Source organism: Zootermopsis nevadensis, unplaced genomic scaffold (assembly GCF_977971745.1).
Source record: "Zootermopsis nevadensis isolate Lab colony 2312 unplaced genomic scaffold, Znev_1.0 Znev_ptg000016l, whole genome shotgun sequence".
Classification (NCBI taxonomy): domain Eukaryota; kingdom Metazoa; phylum Arthropoda; class Insecta; order Blattodea; family Termopsidae; genus Zootermopsis; species Zootermopsis nevadensis.
The window spans coordinates 951,039-969,901 of NW_028259148.1; the positions used below are offsets into that span (position 1 = coordinate 951,039).

At 38.1% G+C, this 18,863-nt stretch overlaps 1 protein-coding gene across 3 annotated transcripts in view; it reads left to right on the forward strand.

The window, feature by feature from the left end:
• Positions 1-18,247, forward strand: part of LOC110828775 (uncharacterized) — a 45,019-nt gene extending 26,772 nt beyond the window's left edge. For 2 of the 3 annotated variants that reach the window (XM_022061789.2, XM_022061798.2), the window contains exons 4-20: positions 1,174-1,334; positions 2,259-2,383; positions 3,071-3,309; positions 3,517-3,778; positions 4,179-4,285; positions 4,757-4,891; positions 5,420-5,660; positions 6,253-6,508; positions 6,967-7,082; positions 7,506-7,746; positions 8,355-8,768; positions 9,064-9,223; positions 9,792-10,081; positions 10,508-10,722; positions 10,903-11,076; positions 11,506-11,736; positions 11,973-18,247. In XM_022061789.2, coding sequence (XP_021917481.1) covers positions 1,174-1,334; positions 2,259-2,383; positions 3,071-3,309; positions 3,517-3,778; positions 4,179-4,285; positions 4,757-4,891; positions 5,420-5,660; positions 6,253-6,508; positions 6,967-7,082; positions 7,506-7,746; positions 8,355-8,768; positions 9,064-9,223; positions 9,792-10,081; positions 10,508-10,722; positions 10,903-11,076; positions 11,506-11,736; positions 11,973-12,201 — 3,596 coding nt within the window. In that variant the 3' untranslated portion in view covers positions 12,202-18,247. The remainder of the gene's footprint in view (positions 1-1,173; positions 1,335-2,258; positions 2,384-3,070; positions 3,310-3,516; positions 3,779-4,178; positions 4,286-4,756; positions 4,892-5,419; positions 5,661-6,252; positions 6,509-6,966; positions 7,083-7,505; positions 7,747-8,354; positions 8,769-9,063; positions 9,224-9,791; positions 10,082-10,507; positions 10,723-10,902; positions 11,077-11,505; positions 11,737-11,972) is intronic. The other variant, XM_087349337.1, reaches the window with a different exon arrangement.
• The last annotated feature ends 616 nt before the right edge of the window (positions 18,248-18,863 follow it).

The following is an 18,863-nucleotide window of genomic DNA, read 5'->3' on the forward strand; positions in this document are numbered from 1 at the left end:
GTAGGTTGTAGCGCCGTGTAGTCTGGCAACGTTTACCGACGTTTCAGAGGCCCCTTCATGTTTCACGACGATAGAAAACAGAAGAATGTTTCAAAGTACGAATGTCTAATGATTAATAATTCAAAAATCTGTATTGTAATAAGGATTAGGTGATGTGAGCACTGTTTCTGATTAATGTTACCGCGTTTAAAAAGGCTGTATTGTCGACGTTTCGGAGATACAACCCATATATATACTTTGTTCTCTTGGACTTTGAGATTGGGGCAGTAATGATCTCTAAAATGTCGGAATTACGGAGTAAATTTACACAGTGAGAAACAGAGTTCGTATGAGCATTTTTTTAGCTGAAAGTTTCAATTTAACACATGTACATGATCCACTTTTACGCGCTGTGAACGGGCATCGTACCCCCAGCGTCACCAGTATTTGTTTGAGCGGCGGACCGAGGGATTGGTTTGGCGCCGATGGTCACAGACAATTGCCTAATGAAACATTGAACACATTAGGGGTTCTGTAATGAAATGCGCCTTATTGACATTCGTTCGCAGTCCTGACTGCCAGTAACTTAAATATGTTGTAACATTTCCTATCAGCCGTCTGCAGTCGTGTTGTTTTTTCGTAGTCTGAACAATTGACGGCGAAGTCTTTCTTGATAAGCTAATTGTCGCTCAGCTAGTTATGAGATTTTCTAACTTCTGTGGAAACTGAAGTTTTGTTGTAGTGGTTCTGATTGGTCACTTCAGGCTTTTAACCAAAATTTTGTATGCACTTCTTATGTCCTTTCATCTAACCCGCCTTGTTTTGTCTCGTGGGACGCAGATTTAAGTAAATGTCTTAAGAATTTGCGTATAGTACGAAGGTTTGTCACCAGGGTTATTCTGAAAGTAAACTGCCCAAAAGTAATTAAAATTACTTATTAATTAAAACCATCTTGTGATATCGATGTGAAGTGGCCTTAAGTAATTGAGTTTATAATTTAACTTTAAACTTTACTAGTGTCTTTTTAAATTTTTTATATATTTTTTTATTGTTATATATTAAAGCCACATCAGAAACAATAAATGTCATTGTGTTTGGAATATCGTAGTTATTTTTATTTGCAGTATGAAACAAAATCCATTTACCATAATCGTCGCTTTGTGATTACTCGGATGTCTACTGTTTTTGTTCCAGAACATCAGAATTGGTTCGGGATGGACGAGAATCTGGGGCCAGTGGCTGTGAGTATCCGGCGAGAGCGAATAGAGCGACAGAGTGAACCAAACTCTTCTGGCTCCTCGTCAGCGTCGCCTGCACACACGTATCATTATCGGTTGCTTATACGAACGAGCGAGGTTAGTGATCTCCTTGTCAAAATTCTGCTGTTTACATACAGAATTTTAGTCAGAATACTTAAAGAAAAGTGATCATTAGAAAGATAAAGAGATAGGTGGGAGGATAATATTAAAATGGAATTAAAGAAATAGGATTTGAGGATGTGGAGTGTACTCAGGATACAGCTGGAAGTAGATTATGAAGATGAATGCGGCATGTACAGATAAAACAAAAATCTGCTTTATAAGTGATCGTCCGAGCTGCCGTAATAGTTACAATACCTGAACGTGAGCTGTCGTTAACTGACTCATGAATAAAGAGACTGACTTTACTCTGAGACCATACAAATGCTGGATCGTAGGTGGAGCCGCTAATGTACGACCAAGGTTACGGTCTGTCGCACACCTCATAGGGCAGTGATGGATGAAAATGGAGCAGTGGAGGAATGACGATTGTCTACGCGAAGTCGCTCACACTCTTGTGCGTTTAATCATTCGCTCTGGTGACTGTTCGATCGAATGAATTTGTGCCAGACCCACTTTTGGGTGAGAGGCTTCATTGCAACTACAGTTTTCAGAGGATCCTTGGGGTGCCAAATGGTTGTCCTCTCGTCTTAAAAAAAAAAATCAACTATGTTTGTGTTTTTTTCTGGTCCTCTGACCTCGACTAGTCACATGTTTTGACATAGAACAGCTGTTGATGTTTCAAGTTCTTTCCAGTCTTCTGCAGATGTCATTAAGCTAGAAAATTTCTGTGAAAATAAAATATATTTCAATTTCAGAAAAGAGTTTCCGTGAACTATTAATACGTTAATCAATACATTCTTCACACTTCGTACTTCCTACTGTTTACTAACCGTGTTTGAAATATTTTTTTTGTAGGATTTATTCTGATTTTTGTTGTTGACGAATGTTAGTTACGTCAGTACCTTTGTTTCCGCACAGCTGTTTACGTTGAGAGGGTCAGTGTTAGAGGACGCTGTTCCAAACCTGAAGACGTCCAGTAGCAACAAAACCTTGAATACGAAGGAAGTCTTGGAGTACGTTGCACCAGAAATTCAGTTATCGTGGTAAGATTTATGCTCAAAACTGTACATATTCAGTAGGTTTTAGGTTTTTCTCAGGATTTCTGTATTATGCGAAAGCCGTGATCTGTTATTAATCTTATTACGGTCTGTACGCTCTTTTAAAAGGACTGATTTTTTTTTTGAATGGAAAATTATGTTTCCGTTGTTCGTAATGTGACGGAATATTACGAATTGGATCATTTTGGTCCGTGTCTTATTTGTGTTCAACGGTTTATGGTTATCGTCTCAAAAAATAAATCTAAATGAAATGTCATTTTATGAACCGTTGTTTGACCTCAACAGTTTAAACCTTAATGCGGAATGGTAATTAATTCGTGTTGTCTGATTAGAACCGCAAGTACGTTCGATAGTTAATTTTAGTAAAAAAAAATTCCCAGTTTCACATCTCAAGGAAAACTACAGGCCCGCTGTTTTTTGAAAATACCACATTCTTCCGCAAGTGCCGTCTGAATTGTGCATTTTATCTTTAGTAGTAGATGGATTCAAGCGAGATGTTACCGTGGCGATATAAAAGGAGTGCAGTTCGTAAAATCTGTTAATTTCCTGTATCCATGTTTATACAGATCTTTCTTAGTGATTTGCGTTTCCAATTAAAAAAAAATCATGTATTTATCTTATATGTAATTATATTTATTACTACATTTTTGTTCTTGTATTACGTGATTTCAGTTTGAGGTTAGGTGTTTCATCGCAACAGACAGAAGACCAACTGCTGAAACTAGACGAACAAGGTTTGACGAACCACTACAAGGTGGGCATTATGTACTGCAAAGCGGGTCAAGCGTCTGAGGAGGAGATGTACAACAACGAGGAAGCCGGTCCGGCCTTCCACGAGTTCCTTGATGCGATTGGTCAGCGAGTCAGGCTCAAAGGCTTCGACAAGTACCGAGCTGGTCTTGACAACAAGAGTGCGTACCAGGATGTAATATTAAATTATCATACGTTGACTTCTGCCTTCGGAGAGAAGTTACTCGGAAATTGATTAACTAATTATACACGAGTTGTAGTGCTTTTCGTGTGTAAAATTGTCTCTCATGAATACAGTAACGATGTCTAAGAGATAAACACGTAAACATATAATTCGTCTCTGGATCGTATTGTTAATTATGTTTCAGCTGATTCTACGGGCCTTTATTCGGTATATTCACAATACCAAGACTGCGAGATCATGTTCCACGTCTCTACGCTTCTTCCATTTACGCCAAATAACCGCCAGCAGCTGCTACGTAAACGTCACATAGGCAACGATATTGTGACCGTAGTCTTCCAGGAGCCCGGTGCTCAGCCATTCACGCCAAAGAATATCCGTTCGCAGTTCCAGCACGTCTTCGTCGTAGTTCGCGCAATTAACCCTTGTTCGGACAACGCGCAATATCGGTAAGACTGTGTTTAATTTCATTTACTTTCAGGATTTTAGTTGAATAAATCGGGGTCCGCAGTGGCCGCGCGGTCTGAGGCGCGGGCCTTGTGCCGCTCAGTCGCTGGGACCATGGGTTCGAATCCCACTCAAGCCATGGATGTTTTTCTGTGTTGTGCTGTCCTGTGTACAGGTAGAGGCCTTGCGACGGGCCGATCCCTCGTCCAAGGAGTCAATAGATCGAGCCAACGTAAAGTTGGGACCCGCAGATGCTCAGGCACTTGAAGAACGGGTCGTTCCCAGTATCCCCAGTTGAATAATTAAAGTTCACATAATATTTCAACATGCGTATGGTTAATTTGATTTTTATGACGTGAACACTTCAACTTTTGCACAAATTTGGTTATGTTTTGGGTTTAGCGTTGCGGTGAGCAGATCAAAGGAAGTGCCTGTTTTTGGTCCACCGATCCACGAAGGAGCAACGTTTCCAAAATCCAAAGCTTTCTCTGATTTCCTCTTAGCCAAAGGTAAGTTACAGGGTGCACCACAGTTTATTATTTAGTGTACTCTTGATGAAATTAGACTAGCGGTTTGCTTTTGCGGTGAAACAACAGAATTATCTAATTGCGTGCAGTCATTACCGTGGATGGACGGTTTTTCTGTACATTTGATGTAATTTTGCTAACGGAAAGGAAGGCATTTCCATATTGTTTATTTCTGCTAAATTTATAATTATTAATTATACTTACGTTTCATCACTTACTGTGAAATTCTGTAAGAAGTTTTCATTGGTCTGTGAACGTCGAAGCAAGTCAGAAGCCGCAGACAAGCGACATGCATTATCTGAGATATAAATTTATTCTCAGTATTTTCTGATCGGGCCGTGTATCATTTCCATTCAGCTGATCAATAAATGCGTTTATTTTAGGGATTATATCATCAGCGAAACATTTCGCTACGGAGTTATATCATTAATAATTTTTGTCAATATATTGCAGTAATCAATGCAGAAAATGCAGCCCATCGGTCAGAGAAGTTTGCTACCATGGCAACACGCACACGACAGGAATACCTGAAGGATCTTGCCAGCAACTACACAACTACCACGGTAGTTGATCCAGGCCAGAAATTTTGTAAGGCTTCATATAGTGCTCCTTTTTTTAAAATAGTTCCGTGTGTGGCTCGCAGGTACAGATCGCTTCGTTTAACAGCAACTTACGTACATAACGTGAAGCAGGTAGTCACATTTTTCAACTGCGGAACTCTCTGTTGGATTTTCGTTAAATGTTGCGTGGAGGCCACTTACGTGAAACTTGGGAACTTGAGTGGAATTCACCAGTTACTTCTAATAAAAGTTTAAATTAAGTTTCACGATACCTCATGATGTACGCAATTCGAACACGTTTCGAACAAATAAAGGCACCAAAATTAATAAGGTTCATTTTGCGCAAGGTTTTGTAAGGTTGATATTTCAGACACAATTTATAGATATTAACAGAAGATAATCATTAAATTATAAAACATTAATTTAATATGTAAGCACTTCAGATACATATTAAAGACGGAACTTTCATTTGAAGATTGTGTAATTTTCTAATTTTTAAGGAATAGTTATTAATTTATGGATTCAGATGCTCCATTATATTTTGTGGCTGTTGCAGCTATAATGTCCTTTAGCAGCAAAAAGAAGGAACGTGGACGACCTCGGTTTCTACCGGACGCGTTGCAGAGAGGCGCTATATCGTGGCAGGTGGTGCTTGACGATAGCGGCCAGGCGGCGCTAGTGGACTGCCACCTCGGTATTTCAACGGATACTTTGGTTCTTATCGAGGAGCGTTCGCGTGAGATCGTTTTTGTCATGCCGTGCAAAGCTATATTGGGATGGTCCATACAAACAAACAGGTATGTAGTGTATTCAGAAATTTTTGAGAGACTCTTTCTTGCTGAGTTATGAAATTCTGATCACAGTTTTTATGCAGTTTAAGGGGTGGGTCTTGCTCATTGGAATTGTGAGTTTGAATCCCACCTGTGACGTGGATTTGCATTTCTTGAATAGGTCTTGTGATTTTTAGTTTCTCAAGAAGGACTCTGCTTCACGGATCTTCATTCATTACTTAAGAATTTTCTAAGAGGTTACATGAAAATAGTAATGAGGATTTGTTTAAATTGATATTGATTCCTCATGTGCCACTTAGAACTGAAAATAAATTGACGTCAGTGTGTGGGTGGATGTGCGTCGTCATTCACGCATCACATCAGATGAAAGAGAGTCTGGTATTTTCCCTAGATATGAATTTGAAGCGCACTTAAAAATTGTGTGCCGATGAAATGAATTGGACGTCATCGTGGCGTTCTAAGTTTGCTGTTTTTGAAAGCCCGTAGTACGTAGTTTTTGTGGTCCAAACACTGACATCTTCACTTCTGAGGGAACCAGCATTCTCAGATTTCTGCCGGTGTGATCGGAAGAAAGATTTGTCGGCTGATACTGTTACAGCCTGCGAGTGTACCACCACCAAGGGGAATGCACGACTCTTCATATGCGCGAAGGTGGCGACCGCGACGAGCTGATGGAGATTGTGATGCGTCTACGGGCTGTCACTTCGGGCTGCGTGGCACAAGAACTCTCTTTGCGAAGAAATCCGATGGGGCAGCTGGGATTCCATGTCCAGCCGGATGGAGTGGTGACACAGGTTGAAAGCCTGGGTCTTGCGTGGCAGGCGGGTCTTCGTCATGGAGCGAGGCTGGTCGAAGTGGGTTCACCCTTCAGAAAGTTATTTCTTATCTTGTATCGTAGCGTTTAAATTTTATACTGTCACGACTAGTGCTAGAGAAAATGTTAGTATTGGTAGTCTTTTGGGTATGACGCGAATGACTCTTATCTGGAGACCATCGTAGCTAAAATGAGGAACAGAAAGCACTGAAAATCATATAATTTTGCTTCATGTATTCTTTTTCTCCAAAACATTTCTGTCTACCAACATTTTCATATGGCGTCACAACCCAGAAGAATAATGTCAGCGTAAGATTAGTTTGTGCACTGAATTGTGTTATTCGACTTACAATCGGCACATCAGTTAATGTAGGACCGCCAGATGAACTTATATTCTGATAGCTCTTTTGTTTTCAGTTGATTTAATTCCAGTTAAAGTCACTATAGAATTATTTTTTTGGTAACTCTGTTGTTGAACAAAACACTTTTTATTTCCAGATCTGCAAAGTCGCTGTATCAACGTTATCCCATGACCAAATGGTGGATCTGCTGAAGACGTCCATGTCGGTGACGGTCGCTGTAATTCCGTCGTTACCCGATGGTTCTCCAAGAAGGTGAGTATGTTCATTACGTTTGAAGGTGTCCTTCAAAGAGAAAAATACAGAGACAATAATTGGCAAAGTGAAAGTTGACTTAACCATGAATAAGAACGAGGCCGTTGACTCCTCATGTGACTTTTCTGTTATATAATGAAGGATAGATGTGAACGGTATAATTCAAATTCATGTTCGTCTATGTCTTTCATCACAACTTTATACTTCCAGTTACTTATAGTCGGTAATACCAGCGTGGTCGGCACGGAAACTTCTGAAATAGGCGTGACCCTAATCCTTTGTAATGTAAGATCCTGAAATTTTGTATGTCGATAGATTTCGGATATGTTTAAAATCTTCGCTGATTTATGTTTTATGTAACGTGTAACGGCATATTCCAAGAATGTTAATAGATAGATCAGTGGTGTATTTTTCTCCATTTAGGGGCTGCACATTGCAGAACTGTCGGTACACTCTGAATAACTACGAGGGTGACTACGAGAACGTTTCTGGTGGAGGCAGCGATGAAAAGATGGGTCGTAATGCGGCGGCTGCTGTACCCGGGAAACACAGACGTCGCTACGAGAGAAGTTTCTCTCCCCCTCGATCATCCAGTAGTTCAGGTTATGGAACGGGATCCAGCAGCAAATCGTTTGCTGATCCACGGTTTCCAGCCAACTCAGAGGTTTGTATGAAAATATAATTTTTAATAAGGTTTAAATTGGTGTATTTTTCTTCGCAAATTTGACGAGTCTTGATTATTCAGATTGTGATGGAAATGTATTTTTATTTGGTTTTGTTGTAATTTATGTGATGAATTTGAGTTTTATAAATTTGAAATATAAGAAATATCTTGCGTTCAGTGAATAAGTAATTAACTTCAACAAACAAGATAGAGAAAACTTTGAATGTACCAGCCCTGACTTTATTTGAAAAATTTTGTTAAAAAAAATTCAGAGCGATCTATATTCACTACCTGTGCTTTTCCTTCCAGTTTGCTATTCATAACCATCCAAACATTTATCGCTCGTTACTTAACCTCAGTGGTTGATACCAAAATTGTTGAACAACCCGTTAGTAGAATCTGTCAAACATGAACTGTCTATATTTGTTCATAAATATCATCATCAGTGCACAATAATTTCCGTTAGTATCATTTTAAGAAACGGTAAAAATCATGCGAGGTAATTAAAGCATACAAAAATGGCGAAGATGTAGGAAATTGTTTAGTCCTATAGTCTCAATATTACAAATTTAATTTATTTGGGGTAAGAAGTCTTCTTGTCTTCGCAGGGCACAATGACCAGTTCTTCCAGCGGGCATTCGAGTGACGATCGATGGTACGAACTTCTGGAACCGGCCGACCCTGATACGTCGGTGATGGTCGGTGAATCTCTCCCCCCTCCTCTTCCCGCTAGACTAGGTTCAGGGAGTGGCAGTGCCTTTCAACAAGTACCTCCAAAGCAGTCGCAACACGGGGGCAAATTGCCAGTGCAAACAAGTCACTCGTTGCCCCTCAGTCCGGCAGGGAACTACTCCCTTCTGTCTTCTGCACCGTCTAGGTACAATTCAAGTGGCGAACATGAGTCACCAACTCACCATGATTTCAAGCTTGGTGAGAAAGTGACTTGCCTCAAACCTTCTGGAGGAGAAGCGAGACCTGTGCCTAGACCTGCACTAGACTACCTCGCAACTAGAACACCAAAGGTGATGCATATTAACGTTAATAACACTGGAATTATAAGATAATAAAAACAGTCTGAGCCAAAAGTTTCGTGGACTTTGTTCGGGGAGGATTGTGCTTTATTTGATGTCGTGGAAAACTTGTCGAATGTGGGTCACAAGGACTATCCCTGTGCTAACCCAGTCGGTTATAATCGCATGTCTTTTAATTGAATTGTCGGTGATATTTCAGAAATTAATGCGCACTGTTTACTATTATATGGTCTCTAAAATTGTAACTGTTTACAACCTCTAAGTTCGGACCATTTCATGTTTCAAGATTTCTGATTATTCTGGCCACCAACATGCAGCTATTGATACGGTGAAATCGTCCAGTTTGCCGCCTGATTGCGCTACTCTCCGAGGACTTGCCGTCAGTGATGGTCACTCAACTGACACCAGTTCTGCCAGTGAGCGGCTGTTTGGGGCACCCAGTGAAGGTAAAAAGCTTTGATCCCTTTGTACAACCCAGTACTGTTTCCGTGTTTGGTACATGAGAGCAAGGAATTGCGCAAATAAATGCTGAGTTGTTTTTAATGAAAATGATGAACTTTGTACGCGTAGAGCGTTTAACTGGTCTGGAAAGTATCCTGGAAAACCTAGAGAGAAGAGACCACTTGTGAGACCTAGACATAGAGGTGAGATAACATTAAGATGAGAGTTTCTGGAATTAGGGTGTGAGCGTACAGACTGGATTCATCTGGTTCAGTGTAGGGCATTTGCGAACATGGTAATGAACTGAAAGGTTCCATTAAAAGACGAGTACTTACTTGACTAGATGAGCAACTCTTTGCTTTTCAAGGACCCATGGAGTTACTTTTACAGTTCTACAGAGGCAATGTACTTCTAACTCTGAATGTGCATCATTGAATGGTTTTATATTTTAGCTTTAATATTCCTCCTCGTAATACATTGACTTTGTTGTCATAAACCGATCACGCTTCTATATTTGGATATTCTGATACACGGCTGCCAACTAAAAATGTCTTTGTAAATGTGTTTTTTTAGATGAGATGTCAGCTGGGAGCAGTAACGTATCTCCTCGTCTGCGTCGTTCTACAAAACACTATCAGAGTGGTGGAGGAGGTGGGGGAACTCTAACGCCGTCTAGTGGCAGTAGCAGAAACCAAAGCCCTCGTCCCAGGGACACTGGCGAAGCTAGGCTGAGGCCTGGGGTCACACCTCGCGTTTCATCCAATCGTAACAGCGCAAACTTAACAGCCAGCACGTTGCAGGAGGATCTCATGAGGCTGATAAATCCAGATTACATGGCTGAAAGAGATGAAAAAATTAACAAGGTAGGTTGTTATGAAATGAGAAGACATGTCTTCTGTCGTTGAAAATGCTTCTGTCTGCATGACAGCGTTGTTTTCTTGCAGCCCGAATTGCTGTTATCAATATTGTTCCTGTAAATGATAATTGTTTTATGCGGGCGTTGCTTGTTTTTGATTTTAATGATGTTTGAAATTATAAATTTCAAGAGCCTTAATAACTTTATGTCGCCATCATATTTACGTATTTTAACACGTGGTTTTCCCCTAGACATTTAATATGTTTTGTCCTCGTCAGGAAATTTTAATTGTAGGTATATTTTTCCACGAGTAATTATTGTATAACATTGCAACATTGTATGCACCTGTTTTGTGAAGAATTAGTGGACTAGACCGATGATATTTATCTTCTGAACCATTTGGTGAATAAACAGATGCATGATGATTTTTCAGGAACCTGTGGGAAATGGCGCAGTTGCTGGAAAAATACACAGCAGCAGTAATAGTACCGGTTGCAGTGTGAGTGATGCGACCATTACTAATCGATCTCGTTCTCGGGAGAACTTGTGCAACCCTAATGGGAATGGCTCATCACTCAGCGTTCTTCCAGCTGGCCAGCCTCTTCCAGAACCAGACCAGCATACTAGGGAGCAACACGGAAGAGACCAGTAAGTTAAACACAGGGATGGAGGTTCTATGGGAGCAGATTTCTTTTCAACTTCTTAGTTTAATTCATATAATGATCCTTATAAAAACACTGGGGTGTGCGTCTTATTCAGGGCTGTGTAGTATTTGGTTAGATACAATATTGAACTTGGCTCAACATATATATATACACACTTTATTAGACTTCAGCGCACCAGAGACCACCACACGAGTAGCATCAATGGCAATGCCACAGTGGAACGTAGCTCGTCAGGTGAAGTGATCCTTACTCTGGCACGTCCAGCTACGGTCATTTCTAATGCAAGCACAGCTTCAAGTCCAGCGCCCAGTGAAAATAAACTTACCAAAGAGGAAAGGTGAGTTGATTTAATTTTGTGTGGGTATTACATGTTTTTCTTCTGAGAATGAAGGACAGGAAACATTTTTGGTGCATTTGCCAGGATTTAACAGTTGTCAGTGGTGCCATTGATGTCAGAGTCGGTGAGAACGTGGTTGTATGGATGCCAGTCTGGTTGGGTATCGTCGCAAGGGATTCCTGGGGAATGAGACAGTCCCAGCCAGATATGTGCCAGTTTATGAATTAAATAATCAAATTCCAGTCCTTTATTTTTGTTATGCATTGAATTTTAAGTGTTTATGCTGCAGTTTACCGGCTTTGCCATTTTTCATTTTTATGGGCATAGGCATAACTTATTACACTTATGGAGCACTAAATCATACCTAATAGGTACAGTTTTATGGTCATCATTTTGAGTAAGATTGCTTCCTATTGTAATTTGTCGTAGGTTATCGCCACGAGTGACGAAGCAACCTGGTGCTAAGTTGGCAGAGCCTCTACCTCTGCCTGATGCTCGGGAGATGGATTGGCCTACTCTGGTGGACACTGCAACACGAGCCATGATGCAGGTTCAGCACGACGAGCCAGTTCCGGAAGCAGCTCGCAATGGGGAAAGCTTAGGTCACTGGGTAGATGATGTGGCAGAGCATCTCGGACTTGATAGCACTGCTGCCAACATGTAAGTTTTGGAGTGTTGATGCCTATACAAAATATTGAGGGAAATATGCGAATGCTTTCGATAATTGTGTATTGTAAGAATGATTACCAGTAATTGTGTCTTTGTGTATGTGTGACCACCAGGACAAACATACAAGAGAAAGGAGCGATGAGAATTTTATTGCTGTACGTTTTGACGTTCTTACGTGTTAATGCTCTGTCATGCACTTTCCAATGCTGCAAATAATTATTTTTCAGCAAAAGCAATAGCATATCTACTGGAGGACGACGAATGACAGAACTCCAGAGTTATCTGGCACAGTTGGAAGCTAGAATTGCTAGAGAGACTCGTCGCCGGCTTTCTTTGGAAGAGGAGGTCCGACGTTTACGAGATGAAAATAGACGACTGCAAGAGGAATCGCAGGCTGCAGCACAGCAGCTCAGACGCTTCACTGAGTGGTTCTTTCAGACCATTGATCGGCAGTAGGATCAATAACAAAAGAACCCAGCTAGAAAGAAATCAAAGAATGGCGTCTGTGAAATACAATTACACGTACTGATGACCATTCATATTGAGTATTTTAGCTTTGGTTTATTGTAGATTGTTTAAAAGGATGACTTACGAGTCTGGTAAAGTCTTATTAAAACACAGATGTGTTGAATAAATTATTTATCGTTCATTAAGCAGCTAAGGTAAGCCATGTATACAGTAACGTACAGAAGTAGTGAATAAATTATTTATCTGTTTTTAAGCAACTAAATAATTGAAGCCTTGAACATTGAAAGCCTATGCAATTACAGATGCAGTGCTGTTGTTTTATCTTTCTCAGATTTATCAAATAGTATATGTACTGCCCGTGTAAAAGAAATTCTTCTTGTTAAATACATACTTTAATATATTTAAATCAGAGCTGTGCAACCATTTAGCGTGTCTGTTGTCTTCTGAATTTAAGTGGGAACGTGTTTTCTTTGCAGTTGTCTTTTATTACCGTGAAAATTGTTATGCTTTAAATTCTATACTGTTTGTTTCTGTTTAAATGTAATAAAGATCCACCTTTAGACCACACCATCTTGTGCTTGTAAACTAGAATATATGAAATAATATTTTCTTTTAATGATATTGAAATTTAGATGGTCAGGCTGAACAGATAGCTCAAATAGGAATGCCTAATGCAGGTTAGAAACTGTTTGTATCATTTAAAACAAAGCAGAAACATATCCATGTAACTGTAAATTCTAGATGCTTAATGCTTTATTGTAGGTACTGAATACCAAGTAACCTATTACAAAAATGTATTTACGCCTAGCAGTCTCTTAGCGTTCCAAGATTGTTATTTAAAAAAAAGGCACGTACATGCCCAGTAAACTGTAAAAACTGAATATTTTTTGCTTTGCCGTGGTTATGAAAGACCAATCAGTTTAATATAATATAGGTACTGCTCGTGTTGGAGAATTTATGAGCCATACAAGGAAGAGAGAACGTGGTTTCGACAATACCATGTATTACTAAACGTGATGAATGGGCATCTGTTGGGTAATATTATTCTAAGGATTTGCACAATCATTCAGAATTGTCTGGAGCTTTGAAAATGGGTCTGCAGGATTTTAATCAGAACCATGTCTGCCACAATTTCTATACACATTTCATATAGTAACGAGGGTCTGTCCTGTTCATAGTCTCAATTTAGTACATCAATATACAGATTAAAAGATTTACAAATTTGATAAGTTAGTATTAGCTACATCCTCATATGGCAGAGTGGAAGTAATAGATTTTTAATTAATAATTTGAAAATTTATATCTCTATTAATATTGCTATACTCCAGTAACCTGATAAGGCTTGGAGCAGACTTGTAGGACAAAAACATTAGGAACGATTAGTTGTGTAGGCTGTAAATGTATATCGCATGCCAATGCGTTTTCCGCAAAGTTAAGTTTTTCACAGCTCTGATTTAAACGAACGGTATAATGCCACGCGCATTTAGAAGTGTCTTGATTTCTTTCCAGTATTTTATAAATAAAATAAATTCACTTCTTTAACCTTTTTCTTCTTCCCAAGTCTTTTACTTAGGTAACATCTGTTTAAAGTTGATCTCTCTATATACATGTTTTACATTTCCGTCCGCTTTTGAAATTCTGAAAAATGTTAAAGAAATAAAACTATTTCAACAGCCTTACAAGATATACTTGTCAATTTCAAAACACCAATGATATCCTTCAAATGTTTTGTATATGCCATTAAGTAAAATCATGCAGTATTAATTACAGCTATAATTTAGAAATTAGACTACTTATGCTTTGTTATATTAAAATACAGATTGAACTTTAGTGTTTGTACATAATTATAGAATGTTGGTTAATGGTTCATGATAATTTAAGTATCCCTCACTGTTTGTATATACGTCATATTTCCCATTATACATTACATTTTTTTTTTTAGTATATTTATATGTAGTATTCATATGCAAGAAAGACAGGTTAACAGATTCTAACAAAGTTACCAGTTGATAGTGATTGTGAGCTGAATATTTTAAAATAAATTACACTTTCGAGTTCACACATAATAAAGAGTACAGTACACATTTTACAACTTTTGTGCATTTATTAGAAATGTTTGTTTTGGACTTTAGTAAAGTCTGATGTTGGTGTGTGGAAAATCCCTTGTTGTAAGATAATGTTGAATTCAGTTTTTATATATACATAGAATAACCCGTTCCCATTTCTTACGATAATTTATCTTGCCATTGTGTTCTGGTTAATAGGTAGAGGGAGCGCTTTCAAGTTCGTAGTGACAAAATTATGAAGAAAGAATACCACATTTGTATGTGTGTAAGCCGTGCTTGATTTCAAAGTAGGAGGGGAGAGAAATTACATAAATCATTTTTGTGTGCTTTCGTTGACATTAGCATCCATCGCTTGCTTACTAGCACGTGTAATCTGTGCTAGTCAGAACTTGAGTGAGTGAATGTACGTAAGTTCTTTGTGTTCCGTGTTCCTGAAAATACTATCCTTTGCTAAGCAAACATTTTAACGGATAAATGTTATTGGATTATGATTTGTGCTTGTACAGAGCTAATTTGTTATTAAGTAAGACAGAAGTGGTAATCTCATAAAATTTAACATAAGCATGATGCTTCGGATTTCCCAAAGATGAAGTTACATAAATGAGACTAATTCTTTGTAGTTGGATTTGTTGCTTGAAGACTTGTGTGACATTTCATAGACTCAGCCTAGTCATTAGGCCGAGGTTCAGTTTGTATTTCTGTACCTAGTTCTCAGAAAGACTCATTACTGTTTTAATCTTTCCAGAAAGATACTCTCTGTCTGTAGCCTGAATGCAATGATAAGACGTTAATTAAATATGTTGGTAAAACTAGTAATATGATAAGTTAAGGTTAAAATTACTTCCGCACTTGGTCTGTAGGACTTTTAAATATTGTTTTGGAACATGTAAAAGAACAGCCAAAAAAAATCACAAAAATATGCCTTGACATCTTTATTTGTGCAGAAAGACTGTATACCTCTGTACGTTGCTACGGCAGGAAGATAGTTCTCGTTTTTATTACCAGTTGCAGCTGACTTATGCGACTCCCTTATCTTTGTTAACTGGTGCCTTGTTCTGCAGCGTTATACTGTATAAGATCTGGTTCAAATAATGTCATTTAAAACAATGATTAATTTGTTATTGAAACAAAGTTAATTAAAGTGATGTAAATCTGTAGTCTTCCTACTTCCCAATCCCTGCAAGTTTTGTTACAACAGCCACAAGTTTCTGCTTTATATTAAAACATACTTAGACTTATTTAAGAAAGCTGGATTAATACATTCACTGCTCTGCATGTGATTCAAAAACTTTCTTTCGTGTTGAGTTTTTGCTTTAGCCCTAGAACTAGTCCATGACTACATTTTCTAAATTGGCTGAGTGGCAGGTAAGATTATATGAATTTATCACAAACCGTGGGGTCAGTATGATAGCAAATGAATCATTTGCACACAAACTGAAGTACTCGGAGAACATTCCTTATTATGACTTGTCTACCTCATATCACGTGGATCTCCTGGGATTAAACCTAGACCTATGTGACAAGATGTCTGCTCTGAGCCAGAGCTATGGCAGAAACCGTCTTTGAAATTATAAAGATAAGTCCCATCTTAAAACTGGTTAACCTTCATTTATGATCTATATTTTGAAGAATGAATATATTTATATTGCATTATATACCGATTATTATTGGTCAAACTAGTCGTGATTTTCAGAACAAGAAATATGTAAATATACCATATATCTACATGTGGTGTTCCGTATAGCTTCGTCTTTAACAAACAAGAATGCAACTGATATGTGCTACACAGATTTGGTACTGCATGCATAAAACCTACAGAATAAATACAATCTGCATGTATTGCAGTGAATGTGTTGATGCTAGTGGTTATAAGCAGAGTTACGGAATGTCGAAACTTATCTCATGTTGGAGTATGACAATACTTAGCATAAGAGCCCACAGACACCAGCATTACTTTTAAAGTTTTTGATATGAATTGCACAGAGGAATAGCATATGAAATTTTCTTGTCACAGTTTGCAATAATTTGCAAGGTATGGGCCTTTTTTGACTTCTTTGTATGAAATACTGCAGAGTACTCTACTAGATGTTTCCAGACAGACTATAACATATTATTTAATTTTACTGTTGCATAAATCCAGATATGAGAACAGTTTTAAATGTTTTAAAATGGGATAGTATTTGAGTAAGACTGGAAAAGTGTAATCCATACCAGAATACAGTTTCCACATTGTATGAGAGTAATTCAGAATTGACTGTTAAAGTAGGTGGTACATATAGTTACCACTGGGCTTGATGTGTAACTGCTCATAGTATTTTATCACGAAAGAACTTATGGATCCCTGGTATCTAATTTTGAAAATTCTGCTGATGGCTACAAAGTTACTGATAGAGTTACTGCATTTACTGAATTAAAAATGTAGAAACAAAATGGTCAGCTGTAGGGGTACTGTGTAAACACTGTATAATAAGATTGTCTAAGCATGATGTGTTGTGAATGTGTTAACCCTTATCCTGTGCATTATTTCTTAATTGCTTTATCAAAAGGATATGATTTTAAGGAAAAGATATGAACTCATTATGAGGGCCAGGTTATTATTTATGTATGCAAACAAGAATTACCGACACACCAAATATTCAAGGTTATACTTATAATTGAGAAACAGTACCGCAAGTTTCAAAATCATGTTCATATCATAAAATTTGCACCTGGATGGCAGCACTGTGCAGACTAACAAAAATGAAATTTCTAGCTTAGGGAGTAATGCTGGATGTGGCATCAAAAGGAGAAAATTATTCTTGATGTGTAGCGAAGTCAAATGTTGCAGTGCACAGAAATGTGGACATATGACTAAGTCAAACTTCACAGAATAAGGGTTAAAGAAGATAAATCTGAGGTCTCTACCAAATATATAGATAAACTTTGATGGTGCTTTGTGCCACATACATTTCGACAAATTCTTCTTTTTTTGGCTTTGTAGACTTAAGACTTACGCATTTTCATTGCTTTAGGACCATTCAACATTCCATTTCTGCAAATTCCAGCATATCATAATACTGGAAGTTTGAAAAAGAATAAGACTGGCAAAACAGGACACGAAACACAGTGAATCTAAGTCAAGTAATAAAAAGTGGTCTAAATGTAAACAAACATTTCTAAAATTTTTCGAAATTCTGGCGTAATGTCCGTGCCAGACTTGTTGGTAACTAGGAATTGCTGAAGATTTGTTTCTTCTGTGATAACTGTGTAATTTAAAGTGTTTCTTTAAATTTTAATCAAATTGTACTGGCAGTAATGGATGCCGTAACCACTTGAAACAGGTTAGGAAGAGTACACTTAGCTTAAGAGTTCTCTTATGTTTGCCACTTTGACATTTGTACTTTGTAAATGACATCAGAATTGTCTGGGGCAATTGATCTTTATATGGGTGCAATATCTTGCTGGTTATTGACGTCATGGATGATTTTGCCCTTCCTATGTACCCCGAAACTAAACTAAGTATGATAACGAAGGTAAATGTATCATTGGGATGATTTCAGAAAAGTATTATGAAAGGTGGTCTTTAAAAGTGTCTGGTCTAAATGGAAGTTTAAATGAGCTGACAGTATTTCATAAATATTTTACAGTATCAGATTTAATCAGAATTGCTTTATTTATTCTTTGAGTTGATTGATGCATGTGGATAATTGGAGTGATTTTTATAGATGATCTGCAGGGTTGAGAATGTGCCTAGAAATGTAAAGGTTGGAGTTCATTACATGGAACTTCAACTTATCTGAAGGTAGTGTTGACTGGTCAAACTTATGATTAAGTAAGTAGTTTAAAATTTTCATAAGAATGATCCTATATTTTCATCAGCTATTTGATTTGTAAGTCTATTTTTTATTCTAGTGTTGATAAAACAAAAAGACTACTTAAGTTAAAATAAATTTACAAATATAAAAATAAAGTATATTATGCATCACCTACATATTATTTGCCAAAGACCTGTTATATTTTCAAGAGAAACAGACTTCTCCTCTTCTTGGAAGGCTGTATGGTTATAGGACATCAGACATCTTGGTATTTGTCATGTATTCTTGTATGTTTGCGTAAGTCATTGATGACGGAGGCAGTATGACCTCTGAAACGTTGGTTAACATCGACCAGACTACACAGCGCAACAACCCAGAAGACGGATATCTTTAAAAATCTTAATTTTATAGATGCCTTCATTTTTTGTCCGAGTGTTTGCCAAATTGCTGCCCTTGAAATCTTGATAGTAGAATCAATTTTTTGCTTGTCAGTTTTAATTATAGTTCATCTTTTCTAGTATAAGGGCTGGAATGGCCGTTAGTCTACCATATATTGGAAAGCAGTCTGATAAACATTTGATCAACAGTGGCATTCCAGAAGATGGCTGTCTTTGGGTTGTTGCACTGCTTAGTCTGGTAGAAGTTTACTGATGTTTCACAGGTACATGTCGCCTCCATCATCTAGGTGGCTTGATGGAGGCAGCAAGAACTTTTGAAATGTTGGTAAACTTCTACCAGACTACACAGCACAACAACGCAGAAGGCAGCCATCTTCATGCTCATAGCCGTG